The following is a 16,782-nucleotide window of genomic DNA, read 5'->3' as shown; positions in this document are numbered from 1 at the left end:
GCTGTGAAGGATCGTCCTTGTGGCATGATGCGGGTTGCGAAGTTGAGATAACCCAGAAGTGACTGCAGGTCGCCCTTGGTCATGGTTCTGGATCCTATGTGAGCGGAAATGGATGATTGGAGTCTCACTAGTTTGTCCTCTGGGAGTCTGGCTTCCATTCTGCAGGTATCTAGCGTGATACCCAAGAAGGTGAGGGCCGTATTAGGGCCATCGACCTTTGATGGCGCCACTGGGACCTGTAAGGCGGAGAAAATGCTAAGGAGACTTTCCAATCGGTCGGGCACGTGGTTGGGGTGCTCGATCAGCAAGAAATCGTCCAGGTAGTGTATGACTCTGGGACAATTCCCGTGGTTTACCAGGATCCAATGGAGGGCCTGGGCGAACTGATCAAAGAGCCAGGGGCTGCTCTTTGACCCGAACGTGAGGCGGGTGGCGAAGAAGTACTGGTCCCTCCATTTGATCCCGTGAAACCCCCAGAGGTGTGGTTGGATTGGCAGGAGCTTGAAAGCGTCCGAAATGTCCGCTTTTGAGAGCCAAGCGCCCACCCCAACCTGTAGGATGAGTTGGATGGCTTCATCCAGGGAAGAGTAGTGCATGGAGTATTCTTCCGATGGTATCAGAGAGTTGAGACTCGGGACGTCAGATGCATGAGGCGCAGACAAGTCGTAGATTAAGCGTTTTTTATTGGTATTCTTCTTGCAGACCAGCCCGATAGGGCTCACCCTGTAGACCTGGAAGGGAGGGGTGGGAAAAGGGCCTATGATGAAACCCTTCTGCAGCTCGACCTGCAAAAGAGAATCCACCGAGGCCGGGTCCTCTATGGCCGACATGAGATTGGGGGTCTCCCAGGAATCACGGGGCAGAGTGACAAGACCGGTGTGGAAACCTGTTGAAAAACCGGAACGCAGGAAATCGACGAAGGCGGGATCGTGATGGGTATTGAGGAGGGAGACGAGAAGGGGGACATTAATGTCGGCTAGTCAGCTTTTTGCCGAGCGCTGGGAGCAGGAGGACTGGGGATGGGCCCGGAAGCAGGTGGAACAAATGTGGAGCGCCTTACATTTGCTGTAATTGCAGAAACTGGAATTAAAGTTGTTGCACAACTGGTTTTTACCCAGGAACACAATTGGGCGACCTAATTTGTCCAGGAGCGGACCCGGTTTCTGGGGGGCAGAAGTGTTGGGCAACTGTTTGGGCTGGGATGGGGCGTGGGCGTTTGGGCACCAGTCGGATGCATGCAGAACTGACTGGCAGTTGGAGCAAAAAGGTGACCTGAGACCTGCAAAGTGTCTGCAGAATAGCTCCATGTCCAGAGAGGCCCAATTGGTGATATGCCGGAACTGGGCGAGGGCTGCGGCTGCCTTCGCCGAAAACGACCGGTGATAGTCGTAGAAAGAGCAACCTCCGTATTTGTGTCCGAGCTCCGTGACCCGGTATAAGTAAGCGTCCAGCTCCTCTCTTCTAGCGGGATGTGCCGAGCAGATGATGTCGCGGTAGAGGCTGAACGCGAGCACGAACTCCGGGATGGAGAGTTTTTTATTCAGGCGGGAGTCCTTGGCCTTCAGAACTACGGACACGTCCCCGCATGCGATGGTCCGATTTTCCACCGTGTCGTGCGTGGAGATGAGGACCGCTGCCAGGTTCACGTCCTTGCCTGCGAGTATGTCTCTGCGCAGGTTTTCGGGGACGAAAAAGGAAGGAGCTATTTCGGGAGCCCCGGACGACCTACCTGGGGACGACGGCTGAGAAGTGGAAGGACCAGGGGCGGGACTGGAGGGAGCAGCAGGCGAAGCGTCCCTGCTTTCGACTGCCTGGAGTCTGGTGTTGAAGTCGCCCATGGCGCTGGACATGTTATTGATCGCGGCGTGAAGTTGTGTCAGTGACAACTGTATGGTTGACATGGACACCTGCTCCGTGGACTCTGTGGATGGCTCAGGAAACAATAGACGATATAATTCGGCCTTTCGGGCCGTGGCCGAGTGGCGGATTCCTCGCTTGTTGAGCTCGGCGATCATCTTGGGAATGGTCCATATCCGATAAGAAGAGCGACTTGCTCGCTCCGATACCGCGGACTCCACGGTTGATAGAGCGTCCTCGAGATCGGAAACGTGGGACATGTTTAGAGCTGAAAAACGAAGAGGGAGAAGACGAAAAGCTGGAGGGGGAGCGAGAGCGTCTGGAGGCGGCCGTAGGACGCGTGATCCCCTTGGCGGGCGTGAATTGTCAACTTACCTTAAGTCACAGGAGCCGTCTATGCCGCGAAAAAACGGGGACGGGAAAACAGGGGAAGCCGAGAATGTCACTGCTTTGCCTACAAAGAACGGTGTATGATGCAACGATTGGCTATGCCGGGCGGCCAGAATAGCGAATCGTGTCTGCTACTTACCTGGAAGATCGAAATAGTTTTTTAAGGGAGCACTTCGCGGAGTAGCTTAGCCACCTGAAAGAACAAAACCGGACGTGTTGATTTTTGGGAAACCATGGCTGGTGCGCGACCAGCGGTTTCCCTGGGATATGACCGGGCCGGTGCCGGGAATGCCGCGTGTGACTGCTGCAGCGGCAAGCGAAGGGGTGGGAAGCGCGCCATGGGTGGGAATGCATCCCGGCGAAACTGATGGAGAATGCAACAAGGGGTCAGAGGGTGAAATGTGTGCCAGGGCGATCCTGGGTGGACGAGGTTAAGGAGCGGTTCAGGGCGTACCTTTGGAGAAGAGGGACAAGGTAGGGCCTGGGCGTACCAGGCCCAGGGGAGGTGTGTGAAAGCGAGGTGGGCGCACCACCTTGAAGACACATGGGTTGCGTGACCCGAGCGAAAAAACAAAGAGAGAGATGGACACAGACAGGTGATGCCGGATGGAAACAGGTGTGGACAAGTGACCAGAGAGAGAGGAAAGAAAAGAGAAGAGAGCAGGGCGTTCCTGCGGACAGAAAGTAGTGGGTGTGCGAACCGGATTTTTTTTGGGGGGGGGGGGGGGGGGGCCAAAAGCGGGAGGGACGGATGCCGGGCGAAGACCGTACTGTCCCTCCCCTGATGCAGGGGGTGTTTTTTTTTTTTTTTTTTTTCTTTTTCACTAAGCAAAAAGAGACCAGGAGGCGCACGGTCCCTGTGCTCAGAAGAAGAAGGTCAGCTGGAGATACATTCTCTGCATTGGAGTCAGTGGGGGATGCGTATGTGCCTAATCAGCTGCTTGAGTATCCCCTGATCCCTGTGAGACTAGAGACCCCATGCACATCTAAGGACATGTTGGCGACAGGAGGAAGAGGGGGGGGGGCAGCATGGCGGGGGAAAGATAGTTTACTATGCCCGGAAGGGAGAAGTGGCGCCACGGATTTCCGGTGGAAAGTAAACTGGGATACCCTGGTTGGAATGTGAGATTACCGTGCAATGGGAATATAGTGAACAGATATATGCACATACATTGCCGGGAGCTGGGCAGGGGCACAAGCACTGAAGGTACATCAGCATGCATCGAGACTGGCACGATTGAGGCCGGTCCCTCAGAACCTAGCCATGCATGCTGATGTGTGACTGAGATGGTCAGGACTGGAAACAGTCTGAGCTGCTGCGTGGGAAATCAAATACAAGAGGTTTGGAAATTTATTGGTGGGGAATCAAGTGCGTTTATGAGGGGGCGCTGCACAGATAAGCCCCCTGCATCCAACTCTGTCCCTGCGTGCGGCCGCGGTCGGACAGATAGCAGGAGTGACAGCTGGAGTGACCCCGCCGACCCCTGTGATAGCAGGAGTGACCCCGCCGACCCCTGACCCGCGGCGGCCGTGCGATGCGTTCCACGCTGGGACGCACGGCAGGCGGAAGGGGCGGGAGTGGGGAACCAGACGCCGGCCGCAGCGATGGACCCGGTGGAAGGAGCTGGCCGAGCGGTGCGTGGTCCTGCGGGGAGAGGTGGCACGGTAAGAGGGGGATCTGTGGGGACCCTGGGGACTGAATGAGCCGGTTTCTGAGTGCGGGGGGCAGGATGGATCGTGCCGGCGGCCCCCACCGACTTCCGCCCTGCGGTCACGTGATGCGCTCCAAGCTGGAGCGCATGGAGGCAGGGCGGGAGCGGCAGGTGAAGGAGCGGACCGGCGGGGGTTGAGGTGGTGGCTGCGGGGTGGTTGGTGTGGACGCGGGAGGGGGATGGAAGGAAGCTGGAGGGGAGCAACTTACCAGGGAAGCGGCGGATTCTGGCGCGCAGAAACGCCGCACGTGGGAGCAGCTTGGCCGGAAGCAAAGGACTGACGGGTGCAACTCCTCCTACCAAACGTAAAGGCGAGAGAGGACGTGCACCCGGAGAGCTGGGCGGCGGAGCTTAAGAAGCCCCCTACGCCCCTCCCACAAAAGCAGGCTGGATTCAGCCTGCTGAATATATATATATATATATATACATATACATGAATCTAGGAGTACCTTTCACATAATTGCTATTGTGGAGATATCTCATTATAGTTTGTCTTTACTTCCAGTGTGGTAGCCGTGATTCAGTCCATCTATCTCTCCCTTAGAATAATAAAACATAAATTCGTGAGACACCAGTAACCCTAAAAACACATTAAAAACATCTCTACATTTATAAATCTTTACAGATGAGGTATATACTGTGACACAGTGAGGGGTTGTGTCTGGCAAGGCAGGTATTTTCCTTCCAGCATGTGAGATCAAATACCGGACCAGAGTTTAAATGCCGGTCCAGGTTTTGTCAGCAACTGGCTGTCCTTAAATAGGCAGCTGGGATCAGCAGTGATGTCTCTGTTTTTGGGATCTGAGGCTTTGTGCCATGCTGGAGGGCTGAGAGCCGCATGCTGGGAAAACAGGCCCCCTAAAGCCTGCTGTAGACTACTGGAGGCAGAACTGCCAGCAAGGTGACTTGTGTTATATGAACTTTTCATTGTGTGTGCAAAGTTACATGCTGTTTTGTGCAATTGCCTCAAGTGTGAATAAATACTGACATTTCGAGTTAAGAACTTGTATTTTGCCTCTGTACTGCGCCCGCTTACCCTGTCTACCAGAGCGAAACCCCAAAATACGTACCAATACATTACTGAATACCACTTACATTGAATTCATTGTTTAATCCCTGCGGTTGTAAGGATTTCAGAGTGAATATCTACTTTAACTCTATTTTTTTGTAGAATTTCCTCCTCTCCTCAAATTACCACAAGTCTCAATTGATTAATCGATTGTCCTGCCTCAATTAAATGTTTTGCCACCGGTAATTCCATTATAGCCTTTTTTATAGTACTCCTATGTTTACAGTATTTATTCTTTCCCTTATTTCCATTGCTCTTTCCCCTACATATATTAAGCTGCAGAGGCATTGAATCATGTACACCTCATCTCTTGATCGGCATGTATATCGTTCCCTGATGTGGTAAATTTCCACAATTACAACATCCCAAACAACGGAAATTGATCATCTTGGGAGGGGCTAAACACCATGGTCCCTCTTTCTTCCCACTACAAAAGTATGATTTTACTCATTTATCCCTCAAGTTTGTATTCCTCCTATAGGACATCAATGGAGGTACCTGAAAATCCACAACAGATGGTAGTCCCTTTTGAAGGATTGTCCACTGTCCAATGTCAACATCATTGCTATTTGTTTAAAGGTCCCATATGTTGATATAAAAGGGATTCTCTGTTGTCTCACATCTTTCTGCACTGCTTGTAATATAGTTTCCCTATTCATTTGTCTTATTTTTGTACTGCCCCTTTGTACTATATATATGTGAAACATTCACTCTATATATATATATATATATATATATGCTTGAGAAAGACTATGTATTAGTCGAAACATTGCACTTTTCATACATTTTATGAATCTATTTAATTAAAGAAACCATTGGAGGATATTCAATGTTATTTTTTGGAATCTTGCTGAACACTTGATGTGGATCTTATTGGTGAGACAGACTGTTGTATTCTTGGTGGATAAGTTAGAAGGACGTTGGAGCTGCTGTCACATTTATATTGAATATCCAGAGGATAGGTCATCAATATTAAACACCTGGAAACCTTTTTATGCTCCTTCCTCCATTATTTAAATTATTTTATTTTGCTTATGACAGTAGATTTTTAGGTGGATATACAGGTGAAACTCGAAAAATTAGAATATCGTGCAAAGTTCATTTATTTCGGTAATTCAACTTAAAAGGTGAAACTAATATATGAGAGAGACTCATTACATGCAAAGCGAGATATTTCAAGCCTTTATTTGTTATAATTTGGATGATTATGGCTTACAGCTTATGAAAACCCCAAAGTCACAATCTCAGGTACCCTTTGCTCAGGGGGTATGGGTTAATTAGCTGACTAGAGTGTGACACTTTGAGCCTAGAATATTGAACCTTTTCACAATATTCTAATTTTAAGTTGCATTGCTGAAATAAATTAACTTTTGCACAATATTCTAATTTTTCGAGTTTCACCTGTATGTAATAGAGTTAATTTTGTATCCATTTTAATTATGTCTTCTGGGCCTAATGCAAAATCTATACCAAACCACCCCAACCATCATATGTCAGTTATAGCAGTGTGGTCCTCTTATGTGCTAGCGGTGCCTTTAAAGGGGTTGTAATGTATCCCGCCCAACAGATATCGCTGTTATATCACTTTCCCTAGATACCAGCATTTTTCAAAATTGCCTTATTCTAAAGTTATGAGCCTACCAATGCACCCTGCGGCAAATCTGTTTTGATATTCAGTTCCTGTAGGTTACATCCTGCATTGAAGCCTTGTACTGTAGGACAGACAAACACCATTAGAAAGAACAAGGTGTGTGATTAATGTCACATGTCCTGCTTATGTCAGGACTCGTCTCCCTGCCCTAAGGCATGATGGGACAGTGGACACATGACAAACCAGGAAGTATGATTCAATATGGGAGATAAGAGAAAACTGCTAATGTGGCAAATTTGAAAACTAAAAAAACAAACATTCCAAGTAGGAATACGAGCTAGAGTAATTGATGAAAAATTTTGAAACTTTAGAGTGAAAAATAGTTTATGGCACAACCCCTTTAAAGAGGACCTTTCATTACAATAAAAAATCTAAACTAAGTATACAGACATGGAGAGCGGCGCCCAGGGATCTCCCTGCACTTACTATTATCCCTGGGCCCCGCTCCGTTCTCCCGGTATAGGCTCCGGTATCTTCCAATTTTCGGCTCAACCGGGAGGAGCCTGCTCTTGTTCTCCTGGGCGTCTCCTTCTCCCAGGCTGGAGTGCTGGTCAATCGCAGCACTCAGCTCATAGCCTGGAAGAAAAAAACCTCTCAGGCTATGAGCTGAGCGCTGTGATTGGCCAGCGCTACAGCCTGGGAGAAGGAGACACCCAGGAGAACAAGAGCAGGCTCCTCCCAGTTGAGCCAAAAATCTGAAGATACCGGAGCCTATACCGGGAGAACGGAGCGGCGCCCAGGGATAATAGTAAGTGCAGGGAGATCCCTGGGTGCCGCTCTCCATGTCTGTATACTTTGTTTAGCTTTTTTATCGTAATGAAAGGTCCTCTAAGTCCACCAGGGCAATGTGTAGCAGTAGGGAGTTTAGAAGTAGTAGTTGCACCTGAGTCCCAGTGCCTGAGGACCCTCAAAGCACCCTCTGTCACACAAGAAGGCACAAGTATAATATAGGACAAAGTGGAGAAGGGAATCCTGTTATGGGTTTTCCATTTAGGCCTAGGAGCTTTAAGATATGCTATTAACTTTATTTTGTTGAAAGCATTTGGAAACGAATGGCTTATTCACACAGTCAGTGTTCGGTCAGTGATTTCCATCAGTGATTCTGAGCCAAAACAAGGTGTATGTTTAAAAACAGAACAGCAGATCTTTCCCTTAGACATTATGTCTGTGGAGGCTCCAATTATGGTTTTGGCTCACAATCAGTGATGGAAATAACTGACCAAAACTCTGACGTGTGACTGAGGCTTAACTGGAAACAATTTCATTTGCCAAAAGAAGCCTTTGTGGTACCACTAGTTCTATATTATATTGGGGAGTTTATGATAATGCTGAGTTGAAAATTTTTACATTTTAACCAGAAGTGTAGCCTTCAGAAGTTTTTTGTGAAAAAAAATGTAATATCAAAGCTATACTTTAAAAAGTTGTACATATATGAGGTGCTAATCAAATAATTTGCAAGCACAATAAGTAGATTTCGCCTTTGGCATAGACAACAAGAAGCACACATCAAACTGATTTCTTAATTTTGTTCTAGCAGAAGTCCCCTGAGATACGGAAGAGCTTTTGCTGGGATTTTTGCTAAGTAGCCAGTAGTCCCCCTTTAGGTTAAATATGTTTCAAATATACAAATGTAGCAGAGCTGAATTTGTCTAATTTGACAGCAGTGAGTTTCAGCTTTATTTTTTTTTTAAAACCTTTGTTCTTGATTGTCTTTTTCTTCTGTAACAGGTACTGAAGAAGAAAGATTGGCTCTTGAGGCTGCACTCATGTATGGTGTCAAAAAAGAATTTCGAGATGAGGAACAGTTTTTATCTAGTTGTGACACTACAATGGAATTTCAAGAAGATAACGCTGTATTTGGCAGTGACTTCAAAGTCACTTTAACATTCAAGAACCAAAGTTCTAATCGTTATACAGCATCCGCCTTCCTAACAGGACATGTTGTGTTTTATACTGGAGTCTTCAAATCAGAATTCAAGAATAAGACCATCCAAGTGACTATGGACCCATTATCCAGTAAGATATGTCGACATCTAAAAATAAATACTTTTCTTATTGTGCTGTCTTTCATTTGGCATTAATTATAGATATGTTTTCATTGAGAACTGTAGCTGATTGTTAAGTATATGGTCAATTCTCACTGCCTTCCTGCTGTTTCCTGTGGGTGAGGAGAGACTTGTGGGTATTGATCCTGGTCGCCGATCTCCTCTCCATTCTGCTGCTTCCATGATCCTGCCTGATGGCTGAGAGTCCCTGAGTATTTAAGGTACCCTCTCCAGTAGAAGGGTGTCTGAGCTTTAGGTTCCATTGGTGACCAGAACAGGTGTTTGATAGTCTAGTGCTATTGCAATTTGCTTGTATTTATACTACATTTTCTCCTGCCTCTATTCCTGCCATGTTTCAAGTGTGTGCCTTCCTGCCTGCCTGTGTGCCCCTGCACTTTCAAGTCCAAGTTCAGTTCGTGTTTAAGTTAACCCAGTCTGTCTACCCTGTCTGTGCCCAAGTCAAGTCCCTAGCCTGCATGCCTCGTGTTTGCTTCATCAATAGTCTGCCCACAAGGCTTTCCTGTGTCTTCATTAACTGTGTGCTGCATGGATCTAAAAAACAAAAACAAACCAGTAATCTAGTCTTAGTGACTGTTCAGACTATACTTGTGACTTTCCTGTGTTTTTAGTGCGTTTTCTGTACTTTGAGCTTCTGGTACTTGCAGCGTTCCCATCCTTAGTGGTTCAACTGCCAACAACACCGGGATTAGCCCAGGAGATAGCAGACCGGTTGCTACCCTGCAATGAAGTCTAGATGCTTGTATAGGGGTTAAAGAGTGAATACCAATATTTTCACAGTTGTACAAACCATCAGGCCCCTTACTGCAAAAGGGTTCTTGTGCTTTTTAGTCATTCTATATAACTTTGCAGGCATCTTATATGAATGACAATTTTGGATTAAAATAACATTCCTACACATTAAAATGAACCGACAACATAAATGGAAAGGTTTTATTGTAGGACAGCATAATCAATGTTTATAGCTCACTATGCAATACATTTCTATGAAAAAGCATGTTACTTTCTTCTCACATGGATAAAATAGCGTTCACTTCCTTGTGACCCTCAATCTCTGTCACAGAAAATCCCTTTCCTGATTACCTCAGGGAGACAGGGTTACTGGCAGGTCTTGTTGGATTTATGGAAAATCCTAGCATGTTTCAATCATTTAGCTTTTTCCTTGATACTATAAAATGTGGTAAATTATCAATGACATGCCAAGGAAGTGTAAGAACTCAATGTAACATAAAAAGATGGAAAATAGCAAATAACCAAAGTGTAATAATTCTATACAGCATTCCATGGCTTTAATATTATCACATCAGAGCTAACAGTGGTTGGACCCCTACCGATTGGACACTGATGGCTCGGCTTGCTCGGCTCTTTATAAAACCCTTAAACGTCAATATAGAGACAAACACACATGCACAGACACCTCTCTATTCACCCCCCACAGCCAGAGGCTCCCTCACCGGGAAGGATAGGGGGTGGGGAACCAGTGTTCTAGATATAGGTATGGGTCCTAGAGGTAGGCTCTCAGACATTGAAAGTAGAAGATAACCCTAGTGCACACCTCACATAATTTGTAATATTACATTGCATAAATCTGTACGATATATATAGAAAAAATGAAGTTTCCTTTGTACATGGTTAAAATACCCTTTAGAAATTTCTATAAAAAAATTACTTGATGTAAAATCACTAAAGAAAAAAGTAACAACAAAATATTTCATTTTAAACCCTTAGTGACCACTAATATGCCTTAGGCTAGGCCGTTACCTTTTTATAGTGGCCTATTAGACGAACTGTACAGACCTCATGTGCAGAGCACAGCTGGAGCTCGGCTGCCTTATGAAAGCCGAGCTTCTGCTCTAATGGTCAAGACTGGCAGATTCAGTCATCTCAGCTGCTTAACTCCTTAGATGAAACTGGCAATAGCAACCATGGCATCTGAGTGGTTTCAGAGGGAGGCGGGGATCCCTCTGTCAACTATCAGCACCCCCAGAATGAGATGGTGGGGTGCTGATGTCAGTATATCGCAGCTGGAGGTCCAATGTAGGTCCCCAGACCTGCCCTCTGTGTATGCCTATTAGGCCGTGCCGGAGGCACAGCCTAACACATTGTCTGTCAGTTTGTTACTGACCGCATATTACATTGCCCCACCTAAGTAGTAAAGTGTAATAAAGTGATCGGAGGAACACTTGTGGAAATCCGATTATAGGCTGAGTTCACACTTCAGTTATTTGATCAGTTATTTCCATCAGTTATTGTGAGCCAAAAACAATAGTGAAGCCTACACAGAGATAAGGTGTAATAGAAAGATCTGTGTTTTGGACCCGCACTTTGTTTTGGTTCAGAATAACTGATGGAAATAACTGATCAAAAAACTGAAGTGTGAACTCAAGAATTTTGTAAAGTTTTCTTTAGAAAAAAAACTCTTTAAAATACACCTGTTTCCTTTTTAAAAATACTTTTCAAAGGAAAAAATAATAAACCTTCCACATATTTGGTATGGCAGCATCCTTAACCCCTTCAGGACCCTGCCATTTTTCACCATAAGGACCAGGCCATTTTTTGCAAATCTGACATGTCACTTTAAGTGGTGATAACTTTAAAACGTTTTTACTTATCCAAGCTATTCTGAGAATGTTTTTTTGTCACATGTTGTACTTTGACAGTAGTAAATTTGAGTCAAAATATTTCATTTTTATTTATAAAAATAATACAAAATTTACTGAAAAATTCACAATTTAAAAAATTTACATTTCTCTGCTTTTAAAACAGATAGTGATACCTCCTAAAATAGTTATTACTTTACATTTCCCATATATCTACTTCATGTTTTGATTGTTTTGTAAATGACATTATCTTTTTCTGGGACATTAGAAGGCTTAGAAGTTTAGAAGCAAATCTTGAAATTTTTCAGCAAATTTCCAAAACCCACTTTTTAAGGACCGGTTCAGGTCTGAAGTCACTTTGTGAGGCTTACATAATAGAAACCACCCATAAATAGCCCCATTTTAGAAACTACACCCCTCAAGGTATTCAAAACATATTTTACAAACTCTCTTAACCCTTTAGGTGTTCCACAAGAATTAAAGAAAAATGGAGATGAAATTTCAGAATTTCACTTTTTTGGCAGATTTTCAATTTTAATCCATTTTTTCCAGTAACAAAGCAAGGGTTAACAGCCAAACAAAACTCAATATTTATTGCCCTTATTCTGTAGTTTACAGAAACACCCCATATGTGGTCGTAAATAGGGATGAGCGAATCGACTTCAGATGAAACATTCGAAGTCAATTCGCATAAAACTTCGTTCTCATAAAGTATTAGAATGTATTGGCTCAGATAAGCCGAAGTTATTACTTCGCAAAGTCTCGCGTGACTTCACGTAATAACTTCATAGATTAATTTTTTTACTGTAAAAAAAACAACATTTCCCAAACTCGGGTTCGGTTCCAAGTGGTACCTTCCCTGCTACCGGGTCCCAGTCACAGCAGCGAGGAGACCCGATGGCCACCCTGCATCCGACATGATCCCTCACGTGCCGCGGTCAGCACTGACCGCGGCAGTGTGATGTTTAATCAGTGTTTTCACCGATGCCGGCGCATACAGCAGGGCTTCGGCTATCAGTGACTGCCGGACCACTGCCGCTGATCGGCGCTGGTCCTTAAGTCACGTCCACCAGGGGTTAATGACCTGAACTACACAATTATCATGTAATTTATCAAAAACAAACAATGCCAGAATCAAATTTTTTGCCTATCCACCAAAAAAATGGAATAAAAAGCTATTAAAAGGTATAATGTATCCCAAAGTCATACCAATGAAAACCAAGTCATCCAGGAAAAATCAAGCCCTCACACAGCTCCGTAGAGAAAACAAAAAAATAAAAATGTTATGGGTCTTGGGATGCAGCGATGCAAAAGCAACTTTTTTTTTTTAAAGGGTTTTCATTGTGCAAAATTAGTAAAACTTAAAAAAAACTATATATATTTTGCATCACTGTAATTGTACTGACCAAGAGAATAAAGTTATCACATTATTTATGCCGCAAAATGAAGGTTGTAAAATTTACAAAGTAAAAGGCAGTGACAGTATTGCTATCTTTATCCATCCCCACCAGAAACAGTTAATCAATGAGTAATGTGTATCACCAAATGGTACATTAAAACCTACAACCCACAAAAAACAAGCCCTCATATGGCTACAGAATGCGATGTTAAAAAAAATAATAATAGTTGCCTGGTCACAAGGTGTTGCCATCAAAATCGCAACGGCGAGCGGGTGTAATTACATGTACTCCATCCCATTCACTTGAATGGGACAATGGAGCTGTAAATACACTGCTCGCTGCTGCAATGTCGACAGCAAGCAGGTAAACAGTGAAGAGAAGGCAGCGCTCACAGGAGCGCTGCCTTCCCTTCAAACAGCTGATCGGAAGGGGTGCCAGGAGTTGGATCCTCACCGATCTGATAATGATGACCCATCCCGAGGATAGGTCATCATTATAGGAAACCGGACAACCTCTTTAACTTTGTCTACACGATAAATGCCATTTGCTGACGTCAGATAACCCCTTTAACAACGTGTTTGCACTATTATAAACACACAAATTGGAAACTGGATTCCCATTTTGGAAAAATCATTTCTCTATGTATTATGTTCCTCTTCTTTGTAATGTCGCCAACTCTGCTTTCAAGTGCTTTATTGTACATCAAAGTCTATTTATTACCTGTAGATTATATCATTGACGGCTGGGAAGAGCTACAGCTAGATACTCTAGTCAAGCACATATATTCCCTGCTGGTGTATTGAGTGTGAAGAGGTGGAATTTATGAAAATTACCATTTAGTTACTTGCAACAAACAAGATGCGTGTGCGCATATTAGACAATACTTGTAAATTCAATTCAAATGACCACTTCAGAATGTAAATGGCATTTTCTCTCCTCCATTTCACTTTTCCATTAGCTAAAACTGTGGATGTTCAAATAAAGGCCGGGGAGTACATGACCAATATCGTGGAGCAGGCATCTCTACATTTTTTCGTCACGGCTCGCATTAATGAAACCAAGAAGATAATGGCCAAACAGAATATTGTAGTATTGCAGGTTCCAGAACTCCGCATTAAGGTAAGAGGCAGAAACCTTCCCATTCTGGCATCTACTTCAACCATGATTTTTCGATGCGTTTTTGTAATGAGAATTCACAGTTATTAATACAATGTATATGATGGGGTACCCGTCCTGAAGTTCAATGAGATACTTCAGCTCTAGATGTGTTATACAAGACTCTAGTTGGCACAGAAAAGGAAGCTTAATTACAAAGAATAAATCGGATGTGGCACTCCAGAGAAGACATATTATTCTACGTCTCTGATCAGTCATGTGCAAGACAGGATCTATTGCAAATTAGTAACTTTTCACATTGGATGAAGGTTAGACATGGTGCATGGGAGCACTCACTGCGCATTTCAATACTGTTGACTCACCAGTGGGGCATCTTATCAGCTATCCGATAAAATGTGGAGGTATTATTCTCGAATGGAGCTCAAAGCAAGAACTAAACACAAGCAAATGCATGATCTCACCCTGCTGGAAAAAAAACTTGCGTAGACTCCTGGAGGGGGAACATCGAAGCAATGGAAATCTTCTAAAACTTTAAATTATTATCATTTGTTAAAATTTACAGCTCCATGAATGACACCGTTAAACAGTCAACATATTTCAAACCAACGGGTTCTTAATCATAATTACGAATCGGTTGGTTTGAAATGCATGTCATTCATGGAGCTGTAAATTTTAATGGATGCTAAAGGTGGGTTCACATCACGTAGATCAAAAGGGATACAAAAACGCAGCACGCCACGTTCTTGTATCCTGCACGGTCCGGTAAAAAAAAAAATCTATAATTTTTTTTTGCAATGGTAAAAAATCTGTATATTTTTTTTTTACAATGGAACTCTATGGTGAACGGATGCCACTGTGTGGCATCAGTCTGGGGCATCCTATTAACGTATACTTTTTTGTATACAGGATGTTAACGTATGTAACGGATCCCGTTCCGTATATGGACGCTTCCTAGATTGCGCCGAGGACCACAAGCACCGCACTGGACACCACAACCACCGCAGACTCCACAACCGCCGTAGCTTAACTGGAGCCGCGCCGTCTTCCTTCCACCCTGAATGAACCTCCAGCATTCAGGACCGTGTGGGAAAGATCTCTCCTCCAGGGAATATGCAGAGCATAGCAATCCCCAGTGTGACACAGCAATTCCCTCCAATAACGAGACAAGGCTGCGTTTTGAAGGGTTAGAAAAAAAATGAACTGAACTGAACTGAACTCTTTATTGAGGGCTACCCGCCCGTATTTATGCAGGTCCCCACAATGCATCATGGTTTCCTCCTCTCTGCCCTGTAGACACCCGAAGGCAATTCAATTATCTCCCAGGACAAAGGGAGATCACCAATACACATGTGAGAACAACAGGAGAGGAGTCACCACCCAAATACACAAAATCCTCCCTTCTGTCTGGGATATAATTATGGATTAACATAACTATCACAGACAGTAAAAATACAGTTTTTAAACATACACTGTAACTTTAAAACCATACATTCCATCTCCATAAAAATTACATATTTAAACTCAGCATACATCAAACATAAACACTTCCAAAAATCACACAAATCCCTCCAGCGGATCAAAAGTTTAGTGGAAGTCCTTTATGACCGACCGCAAGCACAATTTCCTGCCCAAAACAGTTCCATAGATTTGGGCTGTGTGGTCGGTCAATTTCATGCAGAAAAACGACTAAGTCCCATCTTTGAACGGGACTTAGTCTCTGGAGCTGAAAGTTCAGTATGGAAGAAGGTAATATGTCCCGGGGCCATAGTCATAGGGCAGGAGGCTAGCCATAAGTCCTCTACAATGCCCAGTGGCAAATGGCAGTTTGTCACACATCTCCCCTTTGGGGGGAAGACTGACCAGGCACCTGACCTTCTGTCGGTCAGTGCCTCCGTTAGTCGATCCACCAACCCACAGTAACCAGATGCCCGAGTAGCCCACCCACAACAAACAGGTACAAGGGTGACCCACCCACAAGAAACAGTTACTGCACCTGGGTATTTTGCTGTGGTGATGGGGCAACATGCTGTGGGGACTTGAGGGAGGGCAGAGGCCGACTGCCAGCTCTTCTGCTGGGGTGCTCCGACTGCCAGCTCTTCTGCTGGGGTGCTGAGACCATAGTCCGGCTCAGTAGCCAGAGGAACATGGGAGTCAGCAGGGGTTAACATTGCCTCTGTTAACCCTGAGGCCACGTTAGGAGTTAACTGGGGAGGGGAATTTGGACTTACCCCCTCCTCCTGTTGTCCTGGTGAGGGTAGTGGGGGATCTGGACAGGCTGTCCAGCATCCCGGTAGGTCAGGCACAGAGGCCACGGTCCCATCTGCGCCGTCTGGGCGATTGGTGTCTCCCCTTGTTAGGGTAAGCTGCCGCTGGGGAGAGAGGGTGCTGCGCTCCTCTCCATGAAACACAGGCTGCCGCTGGGGAGGAAGGATGACACCTTCAGCTCCCTGGGGTACACACTGCCGCTGGGGGGAAGGACGACACCTTCGGCCCCCTGGGGTACACACTGCCGCTGGGGGGGAAATACGACACCTTCGGCTCCCTGGGGTTCACACTGCCGCTGGGGGGGAAGGATGACACCTTCGGCCCCCTGGGGTACACACTGCCGCTGGGGGGGAAGGACGACACCTTCGGCCCCCTGGGGTACACACTTCTGCTGGGGGGGTGGGACGACACCTTCGGCCCCCTGGGGTACACTCTGCCGCTGGGGAGGAAGGACGACACCTTCAGCTCCCTGGGGTACACACTGCCGCTGGGGGGGGAAGGACGACACCTTCGGCCCCCTGTGGTACACACTGCCGCTGGGGAGGAAGGACGACACCTTCGGCCCCCTGGGGTACACACTGCCGCTGGGGAGGAAGGACGACACCTTCGGCCCCCTGGGGTACACACTGCCGCTGGGGGGGGGAAGGACGAATCCTTCG

The 16,782-nt window shown here is 45.7% G+C and overlaps 1 protein-coding gene across 3 annotated transcripts in view; it reads left to right on the top strand.

Moving 5' to 3' along the window:
* The window catches only part of F13A1 (coagulation factor XIII A chain), a 256,915-nt gene that overhangs the window by 202,311 nt on the left and 37,822 nt on the right, over positions 1 to 16,782 (top strand). For all 3 annotated transcript variants that reach the window (XM_040432510.1, XM_040432507.1, XM_040432508.1), the window contains exons 12-13: positions 8,408 to 8,695; positions 13,701 to 13,861. In XM_040432510.1, coding sequence (XP_040288444.1) covers positions 8,408 to 8,695; positions 13,701 to 13,861 — 449 coding nt within the window. The remainder of the gene's footprint in view (positions 1 to 8,407; positions 8,696 to 13,700; positions 13,862 to 16,782) is intronic.

Source organism: Bufo bufo, chromosome 5 (assembly GCF_905171765.1).
Source record: "Bufo bufo chromosome 5, aBufBuf1.1, whole genome shotgun sequence".
NCBI lineage: Eukaryota > Metazoa > Chordata > Amphibia > Anura > Bufonidae > Bufo > Bufo bufo.
Note: the sequence above shows the minus strand (reverse complement) of the source record. Positions and strands in the feature narration are given on the sequence as shown.